This window comes from Rhea pennata, chromosome 3 (assembly GCF_028389875.1).
Source record: "Rhea pennata isolate bPtePen1 chromosome 3, bPtePen1.pri, whole genome shotgun sequence".
In the NCBI taxonomy this organism is placed as follows: domain Eukaryota; kingdom Metazoa; phylum Chordata; class Aves; order Rheiformes; family Rheidae; genus Rhea; species Rhea pennata.
In genome coordinates, this window is record NC_084665.1 from 58043921 (window position 1) to 58069187 (window position 25267).

At 40.1% G+C, this 25267-nt stretch overlaps 1 protein-coding gene across 1 annotated transcript in view; it reads left to right on the forward strand.

Annotated features, from left to right (window-relative positions):
• The window catches only part of MTHFD1L (methylenetetrahydrofolate dehydrogenase (NADP+ dependent) 1 like), a 162368-nt gene extending 139418 nt beyond the window's left edge, over nt 1-22950 (forward strand). The window contains exons 27-28 of the mRNA XM_062572378.1: nt 17795-17903; nt 20007-22950. Coding sequence (XP_062428362.1) covers nt 17795-17884 — 90 coding nt within the window. The 3' untranslated portion in view covers nt 17885-17903; nt 20007-22950. The remainder of the gene's footprint in view (nt 1-17794; nt 17904-20006) is intronic.
• Nucleotides 22951-25267: the final 2317 nt, after the last annotated feature.

Genomic DNA, 25267 nt, shown 5'->3' on the forward strand with positions numbered 1-25267 from the left:
CCATTTTGCGTGTCTCCATTTAATTAAAGCTTTCAGGATAGTTCTTATATTTTGTAATGCAGGAACAATTTTACCACTCTTGACTTGTTAATACTAGAATTTAGTAATACTTGTTTATAATACATGAAATACTGAGGAAGTTGAGAATTTTTAAGGAGCTGCGTTCACATAAAATTTATATCCATAACATTTGAAGTCTTGTGAATTTCATAGACTTGTATTTATACCTGTATTTATGTGCCTATACTGTTGAGGAGAATTTAGAGTTTACTTGAAGCTATCTTCTTACTGCTTGGAAGCCATTTCTTTGGCCTCTGAAGAGAAGTTGCCAGGCATCCATATTAATATTTCTATAAAAGAAGGAAATACTTTCTCACGTGATTAAATGTGGAAGTCATTAAGACAGAAAAGTCATAGAGGCCAGGAATTTAACAAGATTTATAAAAGGATATAGGCATCAACAATATGCAGGGTTGTAATTAATACGAGGAAGCAATTTGGAAAAAGTGCTAAGCATGGTGTTTAAGTATTCGGCTAGTCTTCAGTTACCAGCTTCCACTGTGGGACAAGAGATTGCTTCATCAACCTCCACAGCTTTGGTTTCTCTCTGTAAGGCAGCTGGCACCAGCCACCATCAGAAACGAAATGCTGGAACATGCACTTTTGCTCTGATCTGATCTGGCAGATTCTCTGCTTGCCTTCTAGCTGGTCTAAAATGTGTAACTTCTCTATTAGTAGACAGCACTGCTCCTGTTTTCTGTGCATACGTAATGCCCTGCTGCCCTCTCTGTACGTGTAGAAAGCAAGGCATCAGGTACTTTTACAATAGGGCTGAATCTAATGAAGATAAAGATGGTGTCTGGCAAACAAATGTAGATGCAGAAAGCTCCTGCCTTCCTCAGCCTTTGACGACTCTGTTATGACAGAGCGATTGCTTGTTGTGCCGTCCTCTCTGCTGGTGGGTATCTGCTGGCTCTGTCTTGTCCTGTGAGCCATGAACAGCAGCATGAGGGAGAGGGAACATGTAGTGAAGCACAGAGAGTAGGGCAAAACCTTGTCTTAGGCACTGGAGAAAAGGAGCATCATGCAATCCGAACATCAGAATTGTGTGTGCGCCCAGGGCCGTGAATGGGCTGCGCTTATTGAACCATAGAGGCTCGATCCAGTTTGTAACACAGAGCATCCGTGCCATAGTATCTGGCATCTATAGTAAAAATGTCATGGACTGAGTAGACATGGGAACCAAGCACTCTGCAGGTAATCTGCCCAGAAGGGGGTCAAGCCCTGTTTGTGATAGCCCAGATAGACTCCTTCCAAGTTTGTGAAGCTCTCCCTCTTCCCTTTTCTGTGGGGAAGAAAAAATTGAAGGTTCTTAGTCACTTTGAGAAAAGCGAACATGGCATGTTTTGAAACAGTCAAAAACATAATGAGGAAGCAAAGATAAAGCAGAGTTTCCCTGCACTTACTATGCTAATAGTATTTTTTACACATCCTCTTGATTTTTTTAATGCTTGAGAAGAAGTTCCCATAGATCATTCCTCTACTAGATGTTTGTTAAAACAAACAAAAAGCAGTTGGGTTCACTTGTTGGTTTTGGGAATCAAATTCAGTATTATAACTTTTTTTTGTCTTTTCACATACCTCATTTGGATAAAATAATGCCTCATACAGAGCATGTGTTTGGGAGTTGGTTTGTTTTTCAATCTGAAAAAAAATGGTATTTCCAAATATGGTTGATTATAATTGGACAGTTTAACAACACTTTTTATATTAATGGAAATATATTGTTACTCTATGTTATACTGCAGGAACTGTGATTAAAAGAGTGACTTACTACTAGTTAAAACTGCGTACTTCAAAGCAAAGTGTGAAAAATGGATGAGATTTTATTTCATTAAAAATACTAATATGAAGACATTCATATAATGGAAAAAGATGTATCCTGAAATGTGTAATGACTTAGGGTAGTATTTTTTGAGTTTTAATTATATGAGTCTAAGAGGAGAGTCAGATTTATCAATTTCAAGTTCCATCAGCTGGCATCACCTCAGCTCCTTTGGTGATTTTTGGCAAATTATTTAAATTTTCCTGTCTTTTATCTCTCCTTTGAAAAGGGAGAATTTATTTCATATGTTTCCCAGATGTATTTAATGTATTTAATTCATATTTTAAAATAGTATTTGAAAATAGTTATATAAGATGCAAATTTGTAGCATAAAAATTGTCACCTCAGTTGACACAATTCTGGCTGATTTTCCTTTGAAAATTAAGTCTAACAGCATGTTAACTCATGATTACTCAGAGGTGTAAGTTCAGTGAACAGAAATTAGAGTTTTAGTATCTCCTTAGAGTAACTTTGAAAATCAGTTTTGCAATAACAGAAATCATACATTCATGTCTAGAATTTTTGTCTCCTTACAGTTACTATTTCAGTTCAGGAAACTTGGAAAGAAGCTGGTTCTTCTGAGGGCAGCAGTGCATCAGCTGTGCATTCCTTGTACCCTAACTTAATTTCAGTTTGACCATTAACATTTTCAGGAAAACTAGACAGAATTTAAATTTCTACTCCTGTTTTGTTCAGGTGCTTTCTATGAATCACGTTGTTACTTATTGGACTAGAAAGGGACAGGTCTGTCTTTATTCAGAGTAAATAAGCAAAAGCTACAGGCATAAAAGAACCTGTTGTTCCTCTGTTACAGTATTCATTGAGCATAGAGGAAAAACAATAATAATAATACTCTTCTGTGTCAGAGACTGAAAAATTATTTCTAAGACAAGTTTCCATCAGGTTCAGAGAAATTGTTATAGCCTTGTATTTATTCAGTACTTCTTAAATAATATTAATTAAATATTAAATATCACACATTTTGAATTGGAAATTCAAGAAAAAAAATTGCTGGTTATAGCAGGTACATACATTATAGCTGCTGTAGTCATTAAACATGTTAACATCTCTCTCCAGTTAAATACAGAAACTAAAACCAAAATAGTGTAAACAAGTTTTTCTCTTATCTACTTATTAATAGTTACTGTGAGTTTCTCTGTCTGGCTTTTGACATGTAAATTGCAGGGTCTCCTCTCCTCTCCTCTCCTCTCCTCTCCTCTCCTCTCCTCTCCTCTCCTCTCCTCTCCTCTCCTCTCCTCTCCTCTCCTCTCCTCTCCTCTCCTCTCCTCTCCTCTCCTCTCCTCTCCTCTCCTCTCCTCTCCTCTCCTCTTTTTTTTCTTTTTTATTTCCATGCTTAAAGGTAACAGCAAGAGAATCATCAAAAACTGGGTGCAGTCATACTAGATGTTATGTTTTATAACTCTGTTCTTGAACACACTTGCCTCTTCATAACTTTACTCCCATTGCCCAAGTCATTGTTTTCAACGTGTTTCAAAGCATTCATAAGTCTCTGTATTATCCAGAAGTGTGATCTCCAGCATAGGTCATTCAAGGCTCAGTTTTCATAGCAGCCTTTTGGAGACCACTTAAAATAGGGAGTTGATAGGCTATAGACTGAAAATTACAGATTTAAGTAATATTGCTCACTCTACTGCTTCCTTGTCAAAGAGGATTGCAGTACATTCTGACACGACTTTAGGGGACATACTGTATTTAATATTGAATACTGCTGGAGTTCTTCAATGCGCTTGTGACTGAGAACATCTTTTTCACATAGACTCTATTAACAATTTAATGTCCTCATGTCCAGATAAACTGGATCCATTCTGGATATTCTCAATTAGGAACAAGTCTAAAGGAAAAGTTCAAATTCCTTGGTGAAGTTGAGAAGATAGTACTTCCCTTCTGGTTGGATCATTGAACTAAGATACCAAACAGTAACTTGTCTTGAGAAAAGTGGGGAAAATGGTGTATGTTTACAAAACAGCTTTATCCAGATTTACAGTGTCAGGTGCTTTTGTATAATTGTCTATTTCCTGTTTACTTCAGTTTGTTTCAAAATAATCTCTCTTAAGGGCTATGAAGAGAAAATAAATAGCTCATCCAAGCTATTGGAGATGTAGATCTAGAAGCTTCAACTAGCCATGTGAGATTAAAGATGCTCCTGCAGGTCAAGGCTGATACTTTATGATGGTACAGCAATGCAGTGACTTACGTTATTGATGCTTGCACTTGACTATTCTTTGGAAATACATGCCCAGACTCTCTGTTCTGGCATCCCCCATGATAACTAATGACTGGAAAGTGGACCTGAACCTGTGAAATATATATCCTAGGTTCTGTTGTTTTAAAGCACTAAAAACCATATCGTGTCTATTCAGATGGGATTAACAAAATATTTTCACTTCATTTCCCACCCTTTCCAAAGTCCTGTCACTTCAAGTGCTTTCCATAATACCCAAATCTTTTGGTGTTACATAGATCACAGAATGGTTGATGTTGGAAGGGACCTCTGGAGATCATCTAGTCCAACCCCCCTGCTCAAGCAGGGTCAACTAGAGTATGTTAGACAGGGTTGCATCCAGGTGGATTTTGAATATCTCCAGAGCAGGAGACTCCACAACCTCTCTGAGCAACCTGTTCCAGTGCTCTGTCACTCTCACAGTAAAAAAAGTTCTTCCTCATATTCAGGTGGAACTTCCTGTGTTTCAGTTTGTGCCCATTGCCTTGTGTCCTGTCACCTGGCACCACTGAAAAGAGTTTGTCCCTGTCCCCTTGACACCCTCCCTTCAGGTACTTATACACATTGATAAGATCCGCCCCCCCCCCAGTCTTCTCTTCCCAAGGGTGAAGAGGCCCAGCTCTCGCAGCCGTTCCTCATAGGGCAGATGCTCCAGCCCTCGGATCATCTTTGTAGCCCTATGCTGGACTCTCTCCAGTAGCTCCATGTCTCTCTTGTCCTGGGGAGCCCAGAACTGGACGCAGTACTCCAGATGTGGCCTCACCAGGGCTGCGTAGAGGGGCAGGATCACCTCCCTTGACCTGCTGGCAATACTCTTCCTAATGCACCCCAGGAGACCATTGGCCTTCCTGGCCACAAGGGCACATTGCTAGTTTGGTATCATCAGCAAACTTGCTGAGGAGGCACTGTGAGAAGGACTTCATCCGGGTTATTGATGAACAAGTTGAACAGGACTGGCCCCAGTAATGAACCCTGGGGAACTCCAGTAGCCACAGGCCTCCAACTAGATTCTGCATTGCTGATCACAACCCTCTGGGCTCTGCCTTTCAGCCAGTTCTCAATCTACCTCATTGTCCACTCATCTAACCCACACTTCTGAACATACCAATGAGGTTGTTCTGGCAGACAGTGTTGAAAGCCTTGTTGAAACCAAGGTAGACGATGTGCATTGCTCTCCCCTCATCTACCCAGCCAGTCATTCCATAATATAAGGCTATCAGATTGGTTAAGCATGATTTCCCCTTGGTGAATCCATGCTGACTACTCCTTATCACCTTCTTCTCCTCCACGTGCTTGGAGATGACATCCAGAACAAGCTGTTCCATCACCTTTCCAGGGATGGAGGTGAGGCTGACTGGCCTGTAGTTTCCTGGTCCTTGCTCTTTTTGAAGACAGGAGTGACACTGGCTTTCTTCCAGTCCTCAGGCACCTCTCCAGTTCTCCATGACTTTTCAAAGATGATGGAGAGCAGCCTGGCAACAACATCCACCAGCTCCCTCAGTACCTGTGGGTGCATCCCATCAAGACCCATAGGTTTGTGGGTCTCAAGTTTGCCTAGAAGATCTCTAACCTGATCCTCCTTGACCAAGGGAAAGTCTTCCTTTCTGCAGACTTTCTCTCTTGTCTCCAGGCTCTGGGATTCTTGAGGGCTGGTCTTAACAGTAAAGACCGAAGCAAAGAATTCTGCCTTCTCTGTATCCTTCGTCACCAGGACACCCACCCCATTCAGCAGCGGGCTCACATTTTCCCTAGTCTTCTTTTTTGCTACTGATGTATTTGAAGATGCCCTTCTCATTGTCCTTGACATCCCTTGCCAGATTTAATTCCAAATGGGCCTTAGCCTTCCTCCTCACATGCGTGCATACTCTGACAACGTTCCTATATTCCTCTCACGTGGTTTGTCCCTTCTTCCACATTCTGTGTACTTTCTTCCTCTGTTTGAGTTTTGCCAGGAGCTCCTTGTTCATCCATGCAGGTCTCCTTTCCCCTTTGCTGGGGGGCCACTGGCACTTAGTATAAATTATTTAATGACACGAAGCCGATTGGGTGATTTAACAATTAAAAAGAACTATGTTTTTAAGTGATCCTCTGCTAAAACCCCTTCAATGTATAACTTTCTACAGAAGCAATTCTTGCTACATACCTACATCATCTTTCCCTGATGTAGTGTTTTTTAGGAAACTTGCCTACTCAGATGTCAGTGGATCTAGTTAATGGTAACCAAGAGGTCTGGTGTGTCAGCAATTAAATATGCCTACATTCAGCACAATTATACAATATTTTGGGATTTCTCCATGTTGTAATTTGTCACTGAAATGAGAGGTTGATACTCCTGATGCTCCTCTTTGTGTGACGTACTGGAAAGGGTGAGGCTTGCTGCATGTTGAGCACACGTTTGTTTTACATAGTCTCTTGTTGCCACCATTTTCAGTTCTGGACTGTAATCAAGGCTCTATGTTTTCACTTGTTAACATGTCAAACTGTCTGTCAAACAAGGGAAGACTCACAATATGAAGCTGTAAACAGAACGGCATCATGAAAATCAAGAGCCCAAAGGGGACTTGTTCCCATGACTGATGGACGGCTCGTCTAGATAAATCTTTGGTACAAAATAAGCAGGTTCCAGAGAAAATGAAGAGTGCTCAGTTGCTGAGCAAAATCAAGACTGTTGGGATATGGTCATGCCAGACCTCTCCTTCCCAAATACCAGGAAACCCTCTGTGCTATCAGCAGAACCTGATCTGCTCATGTCATCTGGTCCTGGTCATCCAGGACGTCCAAGCATTGGACAAACCAAGATTATTATGCACCTGCAGACATCAGATATTTGAGACATTCCTGTTGCTGATACGATACATGACGGGAGCCCCTTTCTATAAAATATCATCTAGGTTTATTCCCTCGGAGGCGTGTTTACAGCATGATCCAATGTACTGGCAACTTGTCAGGAATGGAAGCAGCCCTGGGAGCCTCTGACATCAGGAGTGAGCTGGAGAAAAGAATTTCTCCTGGCTGAGGAGGGTGATTATGCATGAGAGACAGAGCGCAAGAGTCCTCTGCCAGGGATTGTGTCGAAAGCCTGAGGAGGGAGAGAAAATCAGGATGTAGGCCTTGGCCAAGGGAACAATTACTGCTGGAAAAGGATTTGAGTGGGCTGGGGTGGAGGGGAGTATTCTGGAACAAGTCACCTGATATTTGTAACTGGTTTTCCTCTCTGCCTGAATGTCCTCTGTTTTTTGTAGCTATCCTTTTGTAGCATTATGTTTATCCATTGAACTATCCAGGGTAGAGAGCAGCTCTGAATACCCTGTGAAACATCCTAATGTGTTGTGGACAGTATGAACAAGTAATACATGGGACTTCTAACATATGCTAGTTCAGAGAGAGTAAATTATTTTTCAAGTAGAACTTAAAATGTTGACCCCGTTACACTGTTATTATAGGGACCATTTTATTTTCTTCTGTTTAAAATACAGTTTCATCACTTGTCAGATGAAAATGCTTGCATTGTTCTGTCATATATGCAAGTCATAAATATGTTTTACTTAACGGAGGAAAATTGCTCATCCTCTTACAGATTACATCTTTGCCTAAATATATATATATTTTAATATCTACAGCAATGCCTCTTCTGCGACTTAGGTACCTCAGCACATCACTAACAGCCAAATTTGAATCTTAACAGTGTTACTATGACCAGTTCACTAAGAACTTGGCCAACCAAGCATTGACTTAATTCCTCTCCTCGCCTGCTCTCTTTAGGATATGTACCCTCAGCTCTCTCCAAAATCTATATCAGACAGACGTGAACCATTCTGTGGTTCTGTTTTTTTGTTTGTTTGTTTGTTTGTTTAAGGTGCCCAGAAGATTGCTTTCAGATTCAGAGTAAGTTGTGGAGCCCTGGAAATCCCTCAGAAAACACTACAGGGCAAAAGCAACTTCTGCCTCACTGGAGCACCTGGCAGCAAGGTAGCAGGGAGAGCTGTTTAATTAGGATTGTGTAATCAATATTCAGTACTCTTACAACGTCATCCAGATGCTGATAACAGGAGAACAATGCCTATGTATTTCATTGTTGTAAATACTTCCTGAAAATAGGAGAATTGCCAAGAATGTGCAAACATTACAGAAAATGATAATAGAATAATTTATGCCAGATGACCTTCTGCACCTGAAAACAGTCAGTGTGCCAGTGAAACAGAGCTAAATTTTGCAAGGAATACTAGAACATATGGAGTAGGAGCATCATCTTTTCAAACATTATTTTGATCTTTTTCAAAACTGTTAATTTGTTGAATATCTTACTCTGATCATTATAAGTTGCAACAAGACTCCTTTTTTGTTAAGATTTCCTGAGAAGGAAATACGACTTTCACTCTCCCCACCTCCTCTGACTATCAATAGGTTTGGCAGATCTTCTTAAAAACTTAGCATTAAACACTAAAATTTGTTGCCTAACAGTTTTTATAAATCGTTATTTTCAGATAATGAAAAATAATGAGATAATATCTTCTTAAGTATTATGTAGTTATAGAAATTTTAGAAATTAATGCCATTTCCAAGTTCGAATTTATTAGTTTGTTTCTAATAGTTGATACTTTTCCAAAGAGACCCCAATTTGCTTGCATTGTGCATCTGCTTTTCCTGATGTGAGAATTTGGGATTTGTTTACTTGTAAGAGGTGGTGGAATGTCCCTTGAGAATTGGTTCCGTCTTCTACGTAGCACCATTCCCTTCTCTTAATATACATGGATGCACATGTGTAGACTTTCGTATCAGTTGTATTTTTTTTCATTAAGCCAAACAATACTGTTTTCTTTTAACAGTTGCTTCTGAAGTTATGTAGATCCCCAGCTCTGCAAATTGGGGACATCTTCAGGTTCTCTGGAATAAAATACAGTCAGATCCTGGAAATATTTAGGATATGTTGTCTAGTTTCTTGTGCACTAGCTGCCCTATAAAGTGCCCTTTTCTGTGCACACTGGATGTATCTGTGCAATGTAGAACAGTGCAGTCTGAATATGAAATAAGTGACCTTGCACTAAAAGGTTTTGCACAGAAACATGCTTTGGAGTGATATAGTCCTACCTGCTACCTTGTTCTATGTAGAGGCTGTCATGAACAATTTCCAAGTGTAGTTTTAAAAGGTAAAGTGCAGAGAACTTAAGGCACCCAATATCAACCCAACACAATCTGCATTCACTTCTCCATCATGTGATGCTGTCATGGGACTGTTCAGTCTCTCTCACATGCCATGAATTGTGGTTCCCTGATGCCAACTTTCAGCATGGGCCCAGCACCACAGCAGTCAGTGGAAATAATCTAACACTGGAAATTAGGAATGTGTCTAAAGGTATGCAGGGTCTGAGACCTTAAGGGATTGCTCCAGCAGAATGAAGGGAAGCTCTTCCTTTCAGCTTTGCCTATGTTGAGACTGACAAATGCACTCCAGGGAAGCAAACTTCTAATAGCAGATCTGTCTTTCAGAGCTCTAATTCAAACTGAGAAACATTAGCCAGCCCCTTAAGTGTCGCTGCTTTGTGCCAGGCCTCCAGATTCCAGCAAATAATAACATATTGAACATAATATATGCAGGTTTGTAGTGCTATTTATAAACCTCCTGAGTTTTTTCTCCTAATATTGGCTGTTGCTGAGTATTGGCTGTACAGAACGTGCAGTTCATCCCATCAGATTTTATTGAGAAATTATCCACAGTCACATGTCTGCTAGATTCTCTTGAGAAACAACATCTGTTTTCTGCAGTATTTCACATTTCAAATGATTGTGGAGTATCTTAATTTGTTTAATCAACAAAAGGAAACAGTTAAATAATTTGAGTTACTTGCATTCTCTGTCAAGTGCAACATTAACTCCATAAGCCACAGAACAGAGAAGTTTACTCAATATGGTGTTCAGAGATTTTTTTTTCATATCCTCTAGTCATCTCGTTTTCCTACTTTTGTGTAAGTACAGATTCCTCTGTTTTTCTTTCTCCATTTACAAATCATGCTATGCTTGTAAAACAGACAAACCTTGTCTTACAGCTGAAAAAGACACTAAACATGAGTTGGATGTAGTTCTCAAGACATCTGTTTTACAAATCATGTCATTGTTCTAATCCAGTCAAGGTGATCTCAAGTCCTGTAAGAATTTATATATACATATATATATGTATATATGTGTGTGTGTGTATGCACACACACACACACACACAGACATAAGTGTATGTATGTATTGAAAGTAAAAGGCAGGATGTGTCAACTACTGATAGGCATTTGTACAATAAAAAAGGAAGCTAAGCAAAACAGTTCCTCTTGGGAGCCATGACAAACCTGGTTAGCAAAGTCTTAGAGCTTGACTGTAGAACTGTTAAATAGACCTTATGGTCAACTAAAATTACAAGTCAGCATGTAACTGTAGTTTAAATGAAACTACTAAGTCTCTGCTTGGAAATGGGATTCTCTAATAGCCAGCATTTCTTTAAATCTCCAGGTAAGTTGTACTGGCTAGCAGGTATTCCTCTGCTAAATTTAGATTATTTTGTTTATAAGAAAATCAAAAAATGCAGGAGAAAAACCACTGTGTTGCATTGGCAGGAGACTAAGTACATTTGAAATGTGGCAAATTTGAGGCTTTTCACCCAGAGTTTGAAAGGTATTAAGCATATAAAACAACACATGGAACGGAAGTGTCAGGCAAAAATAATACGTACTAATAAAAGCCAGTAAAGACATATAAGAAAGGCATTTACACATAGAATCACAGAATCACAGAATGATTGAGATTGGAAAGGACCTCTGGAGATCATCTAGTCCAGCTGCCCTACTCAAGCAGGGTCACCTAGAGCATGTTAGACAGGATCACATCCAGGCGGGTTTTGAGTATCTCCAGAGAAGGAGACTCCACAACCTCTCTGAGCAACCTGTTCCAGTGCACTGTCACTCTCACAGTAAAGAAGTTCTTCCTTATATTCAGGTTTAAATCCAGGGGAATCAGTGGGATCAAAATATGTTCTCAAGAACCTTTTAAGTTTCTTATGAAAATATTAGAAAAACTCCAAGTAACCCTTGCTTAGAAACTGTGATACCCAGTACTGAAGAGCTGAACACCAGTGGTAATTTATTGTGTCAATTACGTTTTCCACCTCATTACCTCAGGAATAATGTCTATCACAGATGTAACAGATATGGACCTGCCCAGCATCTGTATTTTGCCAACTTGCGTACTACAGTGGTGGGTGATGTGGGACAATATTTGCAGCTGTCCTTTCCAGCTTCTCATGGAGTGACAATCAGTCAAGCGCAACGTAGTGAGCTTTCAGTGACTATAAACATCTTCTTGGGGAGGTTGGGGAGCAGTGCTTTCATGTAGCTTGTTTAGGAATAACTGGTACCTTCCTTTTGTAAGGAAGCTCCCTAAGTATTTTTGTTTCGACAGGTATGGAAGATCACAGAATCAGTAAGGTTGGAAGGGACCTATATAAAAGCCTAGTATAAATAACAGTAGCCTTCAGACTTTCTTAGTTAAAATCGTATTTTTTTCTTCCATGAATTGTGCATTTCCAAAAGCATGAATGATCTTCAGATAGCAAACCATAAGATTTACTGTTTTTTCCTCCAAAATGTAGAGTGGCTTAGTAATAAACACATTGCATTTTCCATGGAGTATTCGTGAAGCAGAATTGCTTTCATGGACGCGTAGGCAGTTGCATAGGAAACTTTATAAAGGAAATGATAGATTCTAGTGAGTTTCTACAAAACTAGTTCCTGCCAATTTGTCCATGATGTATTTTGACCAGCAATTGGATGAATTCTTCATAAAAACCTTTTTTTTCCCTTCATAAAACATTCATACAAGGTGCATTAAATATTAAGATGAAAGATTATGCTTTATATATTCCTTCTCCCAAGAGAAATATGATCGTAACAATTTTGGTCCAATTGAAGAATTGATTATTTTGGCTACCTAAACTCAGTCAGCGGTCTTAAGCAGATAATGTGTTCTCATTTGCTACCTCTAATGCTGCTCTGTTCTCACAGCCACACTGTGTAGTGTTGCATAGCTGCCAAATCATATCCAAAAAGGCTTTATATTAGAGTGGTGGGTTGCACTGATCTCTGTGCAGTGTATGGAGGGCATATGATGCCTTGCAATCTAGTCTACTTTATGACTGTAAATATCTTCTGTGCTTCTCTGGTACAAGCATTACGGAAAACGGTGCGAGGGACCAAGATCATTGTGAATCTGCAGCCACGTGGAAAGTCAGTCAGGGAAAGACTTGATTCAGCTTTGCAGCCAATTGAGCCATCTTTTTTCTTGTGCCTTTTTTGGCTGTGGGAAAGAAATAAGAGTGCTGGTAGGGGAATAATTGGTAGTAATCACTTCAGCAAGCAAGCCATCTCCTCTTGTTGACCTTGAAGTAATGAAGGATATGTTGTATTTTACCTCTGTGTGTCTGAATAACGAAAGCAGAGAGAAATGATCATAAATCTACATGGCTTTACAGTTCCTATTTGGAACTCCTGGCCCTGGGGAAAATGACAAGATGTGTTTTATTTTCACTCTGTAGTTCACACAGGTATTAGTCCGAAAATGTTTCCTCTGTTTTTTGCCTTGTACTTCCTTTTATGCAGCAGTAATTTTAATTCAGTTGAACTCACTCCCGTGCTTATATTTTCAATATGAGAATAGGTATATTGCCTGACCTGGGGATAAATTGCTTTGACATTTGCATTTTATTGAAATTCTATTTTGTTCAATGAAAATAGATAGATTTCCATTAGTGAAAGTTGAACAGTGAAGTTACAACATAGTAGGACTGGGCCTATGGTTTTCATAGAATAAAAAATAAACATAAACATATGTGTACAATTTTGTTAACATTTCATTTAAAAAGATCAAAACAAAATTCCTGTAAACTGATTATTATTTGTCTTATACAGAGGTATTTATATAGAAAGAATGAAGACTGGCTGTGCTTGTAGATACCCTGAAAAAAAGAAATGTGGAATTTGGGAGTTGACTTTGAGATGTAGCGCAGCCAGAGTATCCAGAAAGTTATCTTTGGCAATTTGTTCAACTTCTCTCAGTGAGAAGGAATTCATTAAGGCAGTTTCTTGTCAAGAGTTAACTCATGAACTGAGATGAATCTGAGACAGAAAATAATTCAATAACCCTAATAATCTAGCAGTCCAACTAATGTGGCAAATAATAGATAAAGAATAATAACAAGGTATTTAGCTAAGATGCCAAGCCTAAGTCAGTCAATAAAGTGATGTCATACGACGCTTGGAAGAATTTTGGTTAATGCAGACAGAGAGTTTTGGCTTTTAATCTACTATGTGCAATAACAAAAGATCACAAAGGACTCAGTTTAAAAACAAAGGAAATGTACTGAGTTCACTGAAAGACCTTGTTGCATTGTTTTTCCTCAGAAGTAGATCACAAGTAAGACAACTGCATCAGTACTGTGCTCTCCAAGCTCTTTTTCCCCCAAGCATGGGATTAACCTCTGAACTGGCAGTTGAGTTATTTCTCTGGAATAAACAGGACTTTGGGGTGAGGCAGGGGAGCATAAAGAGATATTACAGTTTCTTTTGTATTCTAATGGCAGAAACATTACACTAGACTTCAAAGCGAAGCTGAAGTGGAAGGGCTAACTGAATCACTGAATATGCAGCAGAAAAGGTCGGCTTTTAAAGAAATACAGCCTGCTCCAGCCAGAGAGGGGCCTGTAAATGCGGCATTCAGGAGCAGCTGGGTTAGTGTTGTTGGGTTTCTTTTTTCCTCTTTTGAGGCCTGTTATGGCTCTCCCTTGGCCATTTCGTTGCTGAGCTGTGTCTCCTGGGGCCAGGGACGGTGGCAGGAGCAGTGCGGGCACACGAGCCGCATGCCCTGTGCTAAGCGACGACAGCTCCTTCAGTGTATGCTGTCTGATGCCAGGCAGCACTTGCATGGTGATTTCGCCACGTCGTAGGCAGATTTAACTCATCAGCCACAAAAGCGTGCATGTATATTTTCATTGGTTCAATGTGCGGAATGAGCTTTTTTTGTGGTAAGTTTGTGCCAGAGCCCAGCTCCAAAGGGGGATTGTCCCAGAGGGAGCACAGGGCTCCCTCACTTTTCTCTTTCAGCAGTGAGCATGAGCTCAGTCATGGCATGAAAATGTACCCTAATGCATCCTTGTCCTTAGGTCATTGTGGCTGGAGTATTTCCAGCACTCGAGCCAGTGTGGTTATTTTCTTCCTTTTTTTAATACAAGGGTTACTTCCTGAGGTCAGACTAACCACCAACATTAATGGTTTCTGCTGACTTGCCACAGCTAAAATTTTGGTCCTCCAAGTCGACTATTCAGTTAAGAAGTTTTAATGCTTCAAGGCTCTTACACCCTGAGTTAACGCCAAACATCAGTCTTGTTTCCAGAGATTGTAGTGCATTTCCCATGTTTGGGTATTATTGTAGGATGGAACCATAGAATGGTTGAGGTTGGAAGGGACCTCTAGAGATCATCTAGTCCAACCCCCCTGCTCAAGCAGGGTCAACTAGAGCATGTTGCCTAAGATTTTGTCCAGATGGCTTTTGAGTATCTTCAAGGATGGAAATTCCACAACCTCTCTGGGCAACCTGTTCCAGTGCTCTGTCACCCCTTATATTAAGACAGAACTTCCAGTGTTTCAGTTTGTGCCCGTTGCCTCTCGTCCAATTGCTTGGCACCACTGAAAAGAGTCCAGCCCCATCCTCTTGATACTCTCTTTTAAGATATTGGTAGACACTGGTAAGATGCCCTTTCAGTCTTCTGCAGGCTGAATAGGTCCATCTCACACAGCCTTTCCTCATGAGAGATGCTCTGGTCCTCTGATCATCTTTGTAGCCCTGCATTGGACTCTCTCCAGTAGCTCCATGCCTCATCCAGTCCAGAACTGGATGCAGTACTCCAGATGTGGCCTCACCAGAGCTGAGTAGAGGGGGAGGATTACCTCCCTTGGTCTGCTGACGACACTCTTCCTAGTGCGCCCCAGGATACTATTGGCCACCTTGGCCACAGGGGCACATTGCTGGCTCATAGTCAACTTGTCCACCAGGACTCCCAGGTCCTTCTCTGCAGAGCTGCTTTCCAACAGGTCAACCTCCAACCTATACTGGTGCATGGAGTTATTCCTGCCTAGGTGCAGGACCCTGCACTTCCTTTTGTTGAACTTCATGAGGTTCCTCTCTGCCCAGCTCTCCAGCCTGTCCAGGTGTCTCTGAATGGCAGCACAGCCCTCTGGTGTATCAGCCACTACTGCCAGTTTGGTATCATTGGCAAACTTGCTGAGAAGGCACTGTGTCCCTTCATCCAGGTCCTTGTTGAGTAAGTTGAACAAGACTGGACCTAGTACCTGATATCTCCTGGGGAATACCACTAGCCACAGACCTCCAACTAGATTCTGTACTGCTGATCACAACCCTCTGGGCTCTGTCTTCCAGCCAGTTCTCAATCCACCTCACTGTCCACTCATCTAACCCATACTTCTCAACTTACCTATGAAGATGTTATGGCAAACAGTGTTGAAAGCCTCGCTGAAGTCAAGGTAGATAACAACGTCCATTGGTCTCCTCTCATCTACCTAGCCAGTCATTCCATCATAGAAGGCTATCCGATTGGTCAAGCATGATTTCCCTTGGTGAATCCATGCTGACTACTCCTGATCACCTTCTTCTCCACATACTTAGAGGTTTTCTTCCACATGCTTAGAAATTACACCCAGGATGAGCTGTTCCATCACCTTTCCAGGGATGGAGGTGAGGCTGACTGGCCTGTAGTTCTCTGAGTCCTCTCCTTGCCCTTTTTGAAGACAGGAGTGAAATTGGCTTTCTTCAAATCCTCTGGCCTCTCTCCTGTTCTCCACGATCTTTCAAGGATAATGGAGATTGGCCTAACAATAACATCTGCCAGCTCCTTCAGCACTTGTGTGTGCATTCCATTGGGGCCCAAGGATTTGTCGGTCTCAGGTTTTCCTAAATGATCTCTAACTACATCCTCTTTGTCCAGGCAAAAGTCTTCCTTTCTCCAGACATTCTCTCTTGTCTCCAAGCTCTGGGATTCCTGAGGGCTGGTCTTAACAGTAGACTGAAGTAAATAACGCATTTAGTAACTCTGCCTTCTCTGTATCCTTCGTCACCAGGACACCCACCTCATTCAGCAGCGGGCTCACATTTTCCCTAGTCTTCTTTTTTGCTACTGATGTATTTGAAGATGCCCTTCTCGTTGTCCTTGACATCCCTTGCCAGATTTAATTCCAAATGGGCCTTAGCCTTCCTCATCACATGCCTGCATATTCTGACAACATTCTTACATTCCTCCCAAGTGGCCTGTCCCTGTTTCCATATTCTGTACACTTTCTTCTTCTGAGTTTTGCCAGGAGCTCCTTGTTCATCCATGCAGGTCTCCTTCCCCCTTTGTTTGATTTCTTATTCATAGGGATGCACCTATCTTGAGCTTGGAGGAAGTGACACTTAACCTCACAGGGCCATTCTCTGCCTCTGAGGTTAAAATATGTTTGTAAGGTTCATTAGCCTAAATGCTATTTTTAAACTGCCTTGATTTTTTTTTGGAATGAGATGAGATATTAAGGGTTTCTGTTATCTTAGTGAGACATAGGGTGTGAATCTGCAGTGGTTTGAATCAATCCAAATTGTTGCTGCCTTAAACCTGCACCACATTTACATCCTTTTCTCTGTGCCAGTGCTGCCATTAGAGCCACAGAACTGGCTCAGGATACTGAAACAAGAGAAAATGAAATCAATCAAAAAATTAATTTATCAGACTGAACCTGTTCACTAGGCTTCCCTTTCCCAAGGGAGAAGGTGGGAGTGTGAGGTGGGGAGGTAAGGATCTGCAGAACCTCTGATTTAAAGTGGCTTTAACAATAGTGGTCCAACACCCCAAGATTTCTAAGTCACCCATGTATTTTTAATTGCTGCTAAAATGCCAACTGTAAATAGTAAGCAGTGTGAGCAGAGCCATTGCTAACTGTAATTTAAATGCATGAGACTATTCCCATGTTGAAAAGTATGCAAACACTTAAGGTTTATGCTAGATCAGGGTCTTAATTATGCATAGTTTGAGATAATTGGGCTGATTTAGCTTTGTATCTCAACCTACTAATTCTAACCACTGAATTAGAATTCAGCTATAATCCATGTCTGTTTAGTTGAACTATCTCAAATTGCTCCTAACGTGAAGTAATGAGTCACGGAAGTGTTGTGACTAATTCTGCTGCTGTATTTTGATTCTGTATAGAAAAGATCTGCAGTTTAACACATTTGTATCGCCAGGTGAATTTAGGCCGTTACGTCTTTGCCCTTTGCCGTGTGAATTTTTCAGTAGAAATAATGAGAAGAAATTCTGACAATAAGTCCCAGTGTGTCTAAATTTTATTAAGAGTTTACTGTGAAGGAGCCTGTATTTTGTAGCAGAATTTTCTCTTTTAGAAGCATACTCTTAAAAAGGAATTGAAATGCAGAGCTTGATATTTTTAACAGAAACAAAAATATAATGAAAATCACATCTGTGACTGAGTCCACAAGGAACAATCTAGCCTCTCTCTTAATCTCAGGCTTACATGCATGGAGCAATTACATGCTTACAGATGCAGCCAGATAACTTCATTTTATTGTTCCCCTAGATGAGCACCATGCCAGGACTGCCCACGAGGCCTTGCTTCTATGACATTGACCTTGACCCCATCACAGAGGAAGTGAAAGGATTGTTTTAAGAGCAAGCTCCAAGTTCAGGTTGGTCAACAGCCCTTATTTTCCTTTCCATTTTGGGGGAGGGTGTTTATCCTTTTTAGCATGCATATAGAAAAGATTGTCCATTTATATGGACCTTCTTTCACTGAGGACTTCATAAAGGATTCAGGGAAATGTTTTATAATTTGCACTTTATCCTGTGGGTTTCTCATTTGCCAAATGGTAGCCAGCCTCTTGTTGGTATGAACTGGCGATGCCTTTTGGTTTTCCCAACTCTGTCCATTTGGCACACTGAGGAGCTGGTTCTGGAACAGTATCTTGGCTATGGAGAAAGTCAGTCTGAAGAAATCTTAAGTCCTGTTAGTCACCCCAAAAGAAATAGTAGTAATTTACTCATAACTTGCTTTAAGGTATTTGTATTTAGACTAAGCTTAGTATTGTTCCCTGGGTTTGCTTCTCATGACAGCTCACTGAAGAACAAACAGTGGTCTGATATTAAACTCTGAGGTACTTGTGGGTTTGTTTCTCTGATGACAGATTGAGGAACTTTTTTTCTGTTTGATTTGAATCATTTTCTTAGGGTTTTAGTGTACAATGTAAAATTTCTAGTAATATGGTTTGTGCCAATTCATTAGAACTGACTCAAATCTTTAAGATGTGGTAATTGAAAAATATTCAGAGATTAGTCCAAGAGCTGCAGATGTTTCATTGTAAACACACATGTGTAGCTGAGAACAGTTGTTTTAATGAGCAGTTGATATCCTCCTTTGCAATGCATAGCTTAATGAGGCTTGTGGAAGAGATACAGAAAGAGAGAAGTTCCTGCTGCTAGAATTATGCTATAACACTGATGTCGTTAGTCTGATTTTCCCCCACCCCTTCACAGGGTTAACAAAGCAGATGATAACTCTCACAAAAAATATGCAGAGCAGAACATACGCTAAACCAAGCAAAAAATTTAAGTTGAAAAAGCTGTTTTTTTTCTGTCAACAGATAGCTAATACTTAGTATTCACAATATTATACTCTCTGTTGGAGCTATGCTTTTTATTAGAAACATCCAAGCATATAAAAATCTGGAAATAAACCTGAGGGAATCTGGCTAATTCTTTATCACTTGGTCATTACCCTATTTGACCTAAACTGCCCAGCCAATACACTAAGAGAAAAATTGAAATCTCTTCCTTATGAGATACCTGTAGATAGCACCAGCTGGAATAAGAATTACTTGTAAGGTGACAGTTCTTCCAGTAGGAAGAAATGTAAGAATAAAATGTTGTATTATTTGCACAGTAAGGTGAATTTATGAACCTGACCCACTCTTCAAAAGTAACATCTGTTAAATATCCTTTGAAGCTCTACGATCCCTGTAATTTAATCAGAGCTGCAGCAGGTGCCCACTCTTCCTCTGCCTGTTGTGCTTTGGGTGTCTGAAGTTTTTAGGTTTGTTTGTTCTTCCTCAAGTCAGTTGCAAGCTGGCAAGGCCACAGTTATCCACAGTTTCAGGTATATTCTCGCACTTGTCTCTTCTTTGAAGTAGACAGCACTAAAATGATACAGGAAGCATAGGTATTTTGCCACCCTCAGAGCATTTCTGACTGCAAGAAGCAGCCTAGACCTCTGAATGTAATGCAAATATCTTCAAGGTTGTTAGGAAGCAGATGAGATGAGGACATTAAAACTTATGTCACAGAACAGGAAACTTTTTGAGAGACATTCACATCTTAATTCATTCAGAAACAGACAGAAATTGTTTGAAGACCTTTTCTTTACATCTGTGCAGTTGATCTGATGGAATAAAACTCTGACTTTTATTATCTTAATAGACATGCCACAGTATCACACATCAAGGCTTCAGTTAGTAGCAGTTATTATAACAATGTACAGTCTAAAGCCCATAACATGCTGGAATATGAGTACAGGTCTTTGTTTCCCTCCCAAATAGGGATACACAGATAAGTGGAAGGTGCATGTGGCATAAGTAAATAAAAAATTTTTTGTTTATTATGTTGAAGGCAAACAAACAATTGCACTAAAATATCACAAATACGTTTTAGGTTGTAATGCCTGTATTTTTGTTTCTTTTTTTAAAGAAAGCAGAGGCATCTTGTTTCAACTTACAAATTCTTTATCTTTCTCATTTCAGAAACCTGGAAAATCAGGACTGCAACTTTACTATATTCTGCAAATAGGAGAGAAAAATGAATTTGAAATATTCCTGTTATGTGTCTCTGGAGTGGTACCAAGACAGACCAAAGAGCGAAAGTTTATTTTCTTCAAATTAGTTTTTATGATAATATATAGCTGTAAGGTTTTTTTTTTAAAAAAAGTAAGCTTTTTTTCTCTCTCTTTAGTACAGAAAACTCTCTACAAGGGCTTATACTTGTTTGTCTGTGGATCAGGTGACATTGAAAAAAAAGTGAATTTTTCATTTTGAAATTTTGGTCTTTTTTCAGAGGAGTAAATATAAATACTTCCCTCATCCTTGGTGATCTAAAAACTTACATAAACACAATTATGCTGCGTGGTCAAGCCTGTTTCTCTCAAAAAAATACACTTCAACTCTTGGCATTCAGGAGCTGAAACTACACACAGATTAACTGCACATACTTTGAGTTATCATCAAGTGTTGCTCTAAATGCATGTTGTCAAATGCCAAGTTTCAAATGAGGAAGGTATTAAGCGGAGAAAGAACAGAGCATGTATTTTGCAAAAAGTTTTTAATATAGAACTTGTTTCCTTGGTGGGCAAAGAGCTCTTAAAGTTCTTAAACCATAGTTGCTTTTTGTCCATAGGTATCTCTGTTTATCCAAAGTATACGTTACAGGCAGTCCAGCTGATGATGGGCTTACTGTGGTGAAGGTGACTGCGTAAACAGGGCATTGCTCCTCCTGAAGTCCTGCTTTACTCCTGCTCATGGCTAATGAAGCCTCCTGCTGTGCTGGTTCCCAACATAGCAATTTTCTTTCTTGTCCCAAGTGGGATATGCCACCTGGTAACATGAGAGGAACATCCATGAAGCCAGGATGCTACAGGACAGATGTTTGGTCTGCTTCATTTAGTAGTTTTTAACTAATTACTTTGCTTATAAAACTGGAGTGTGTTTTGTATTTGAAGTGGGGGTGTTTAAGCAAGTTGAATCTTAAACTACGTTCTTTAATCTACCACAGTAACATACATTTTCCAATATAGCTTTTCCTTAATTTGCAGCAAAAGCCTTAAGCACAGGATACTGTATTTAGCTTTTCAAGCTGCTGCTTCTCAGGAAACTGTCACTGACCAACTACTGTTTCCTTCAACAACAAAAAATGCAACAGAACAATAGCTTTAATCAAAACAATAGGCCATTGGTTTTTTAGGTAAAAAGCAGTGAAATAATGATGAGAGAGTTTATTTTCCTTGTGATGTTTTCCATCCTGTCGTTTTGCTCCGCTTACGCACATCTGTATGTTATAGGCTTATACAGTGTAGTTTTGGATCTCTTTTACAAAACCATGTTTGGAGACTAAATTACAACACAGTTCCTGGGACAACTGAGGGGTTTGTTTTGGGTTTTAAAATCCTGCTTCATTATTTATAAACTCAAAGCTATTATTATGGACAGAAGAACAAACTGGGGACAGTTAAAATAATTACCTGTACCTTCCCTAGAGTAGCACGGAAATGTCTGTTGACCGCATTTCTGAGCTGTTCTATTCATAGCTTCACTCCCCAACACAGTAGGGATTGCTGTGAAGATAAACTTAAGTGTAAAAAAATCAGGACTAACTGATGTTTCAGCCTGATTAGGTGATAGTGCTCATAATGGCCTAGACTGTGGATGTTTTAGGCAGGACAAACTTAAAATAAACAAGCTGAGAACAAGATTTAAGTACAGCTTTCCAAGCCACTGTGGGCAGAGATTTCTGATAACTGTGCCCCAGAATATAACAGTGCTCTTTATATGTACAACTGTGTTACAGTTTAGTCATGCCACACTGAGCTATCTCTAGGCTAGAAGAATCTAAACAATATTGAAAGAAAATTATTGTGTTCTCCAGCCGTAGTTTTCCTACTACTGTTGTTTGTTTGTTTGTTTGTTTGTTTTTAAGAGAGTTTTCCTCCTTTCTTGCCTAGAGAAATTCAGGAAATTGTAACCACAGTTTACTCATGGTCACTCTGGTTGGCCACAGGTGCACTGGATTTGAGCTCTGTGCAGTATGAGATGCTAAACATATCACTAGCTGTTGACCTGTGATGCCTCCCTAAGGTACACAGATGCTGTTGAGCAACAGGTTTTATAAGCCAGTTCAAACTGCCACTTCATACCCACACACTTACTGTATTAGTGTCACCATATTGTCCCTTTAAGCCATGACAGCTTGACCTGCTTTTCTGACCCTTCAGTCACTCCCTGAAGCATCAGTCTAGCTCAGTTAGTTGAGAATTAATGAGCATCATGTAATTTTTCTACAGTCAGTTGCTCAGGATTTGTTATACTTTTCTGATAGTTATTCCAACCATCCTTGAATTACTGAACCTATCTTTTGTTTTGTCCTAGACCCCCCCACCTAGTTAACCTAGGTAAGATCTCTTGATTTTGCAGATACTGAAGTTCTTCAATATCTTTTGCAGATATTTCAGTTCTTCAATTCATTTTGCATTTTAGTAGAATATTTGTTAAAGATGCTCTGCATTGGCCTACGGCTGCTGTTTCATTATCCAAAGGGACTGAGTTACTGGCCATCACCAGAGCTGCTGAAACTCATACAGTACATGCCCTTAAACTGCTTTAGTTCTGAGGTCAAATGCCTTCTTAAGAAAGGGTTAAAACTTAAAACTTTTAAGGTAAAAGTGTTATTGCTAGATTGTTGCCTGTTGTTACAGAGGTAGGATTGCATATGTGGGACTCTTGCCTTTGCATCTGCCCTGAGCAATGTTGTGACAATGTAGGACTGCAGCTTTTCAAAGGCTGCTTGCCTTTCTTCTCCTCCTCTTGCTAAACATGTTAAAAAAATGTCGTCATTTATTATCAGTAGATCTGCTTTTTGTACTGACTGAATACTTTGTTATTGCTACTGCTGAATTACAGAAAATTGATGGCATTGAAATATTTGTGTTTGGGTTTTTCTTAATTAAAAATTCGAGAGTTTCAGTTGCTGTGAACATTAAAAATAAATGAATAAATAAGAGACACATGCATACTGATGCTCAGTTTGCAAGAATAGTTTAAGTCTAAATTCATTAATAATTACATTCATTATTTAATATTGTTCTCTTTTTATCCATCATCCTGTTTATTTAAATAGCAATCTTTTTTTTTATAATAAGCCACTCAGTGTTGCCATGTCCCCACCTCCAACAAAATGCAACTATGCCAAGGAATGAGAGGAACTCAGCAGCACGCTGGGCTATTGCCAGTACTAAAGCAGACTTGTGGCTCTTTTCTTGGTTCCCTTAGTTACCAAGTTGGCAGAGCCATAGCAAAGACTAAGCCTGCCCCACTAAGCCCAGGAATATTTATTTATTTATCCAACTATCTGTTGCCACAAAGGGCTGTGCATGGGAGGATTGCCTGTATGATCTTCTATATGAGTCTATTTCTTTTGAAGTCAGTTTGTGTTTGGAAGGAAGAACACATCAGACTAACATCCTGTCTTGGTCCCAAAATATCTTGCTACTGCCTTTGGTCCTTGGCTTGAAAGACTGGGTCAGACGCAAGGGTCAGCTGGACACTTTCCATTTCTCAGTTGGCAGCTGGAATTGTGTGACGCAAAATTGGGTAAAGAACACCAAATCCAGGAGCTTCTTGGGATGGGTTATAAATCAAACAGATGAAAAGGCTTCAGGAACTGTGATGTTAAACCAACTGGATCATAACTCAGCTAAAAGCAACTAAGAAAAATGGTGAGGAAAAAAAAAAAAAAGAAATGAAGCAGTTCAGGCACCTGTAGGACTTTGCTTGTGCTTTCTGAATAGCTGGATGAAGCCTTTAACTATCTTGTCTGGATTAGAGTTGGGTCTTTAATATGATCCTCTTGGCCAGATTTCCACACTTTTCTGCTTCTCCACAAAGTTTCATTGAAAAGCTTTCTCAAAGGCTGCGCCTCAAGCCCCAGCTGCATTCCAGCAGTAGCTGGGCTTGCCCTGCTAGCAGCTGCCCCCGAGAGGGGATCAGTCCTGCCAGCCCTGAGGTGGCACTTAGCTGCCGCAGGGCTACAGCCACCCTGCCCTCAGCACAGTCCCCATGACTTCAGTGTGAGCCTGGAGAGCACACTGAAGTTTCTTCAAGGACATCAATTGCTTCAGCATGGTGCTGCTAGCTGGATCCCTTCTGCAGTGGGGAAACTTCAGCTGCACTGATGACCACAGGCCGACAGCAAATAAGGCTTTTCCATGAAGAAACATGAGAAATCTTTGATCTAGCGACCACTGGAGCACAGGGGAAAGGTTATTCCCCACCACTGTCAGACTGGGCTGAGTTACTTGTGGGGAAAAGTTACTGGTTTTACTGCTTTTAGTATGTATGTTTTTTTCACAGAGGAATATTTAAGGATATAAGGATATAAAATATTTAAGGATAAGCTTTGGGGGTCAAGTAGGGTCCCCCCTACTTGATGGGATGGCATTAAGGGGTCTGAAAGCCTTCAAACATAGAGCTAATAACTGGACTGCTGCATTGTACATATCACTGCACTCTGTGGGTTTAAGGCCAAAGTGTTTACATAAAATCAGCTAAATTCAAATATTTCCACAAGTGTGGTCATAATAATAGTTCCCTGCCCCATGCACTTCAGCGTAATATATTACAGATAAACATGCATACGTGAGGGGCGATGTATTTGTGCATGGAGTTTTTATGCAAAAACTTAAATATTTACTTCCCAAGTAAACTTTTTAACTTGAATGCTTTGAGTAATGATTGGAAAGAGCCAGTACTGCATACCAGCATAGGCTGAGCCAGAGAAGGCCAAAAACCTGCCCCCTTTGAGCAGAAGGTCAGACTAGATGACCTTCAGGTCCCGTGTCCCCCCCCCCCCCCCCTTGGTAAAATATTCTGCATTTCTGTGAACTGGGATCCCAACAATAGGAGGAAAAGTTAGCAATGAGGAAGCATATGCAGCAGAAGCTTAACAAGCTACAGTGACCGTAAGAACTTCTGTTCACAGAGTACTAATAAAGAGGATGTATCAAATGTAAGTCATATACACTTTTATGCAATATACTAAATCAAAGTTTAAGTTATGACATTTTAAAAGCCATTTCCCACTGGGCAATTCAATCACAGTATTGTAACTCAATTAGCATCACCATCTGCTCACAAAGTTACGTTTCTAATGCCAGAGAAGACTAAATTTTTCAGGACACAGCCCAGCAGTTTCTCGTGTAATAGCACCTGCATGTTCCCCTCATATACACAAGGAATAT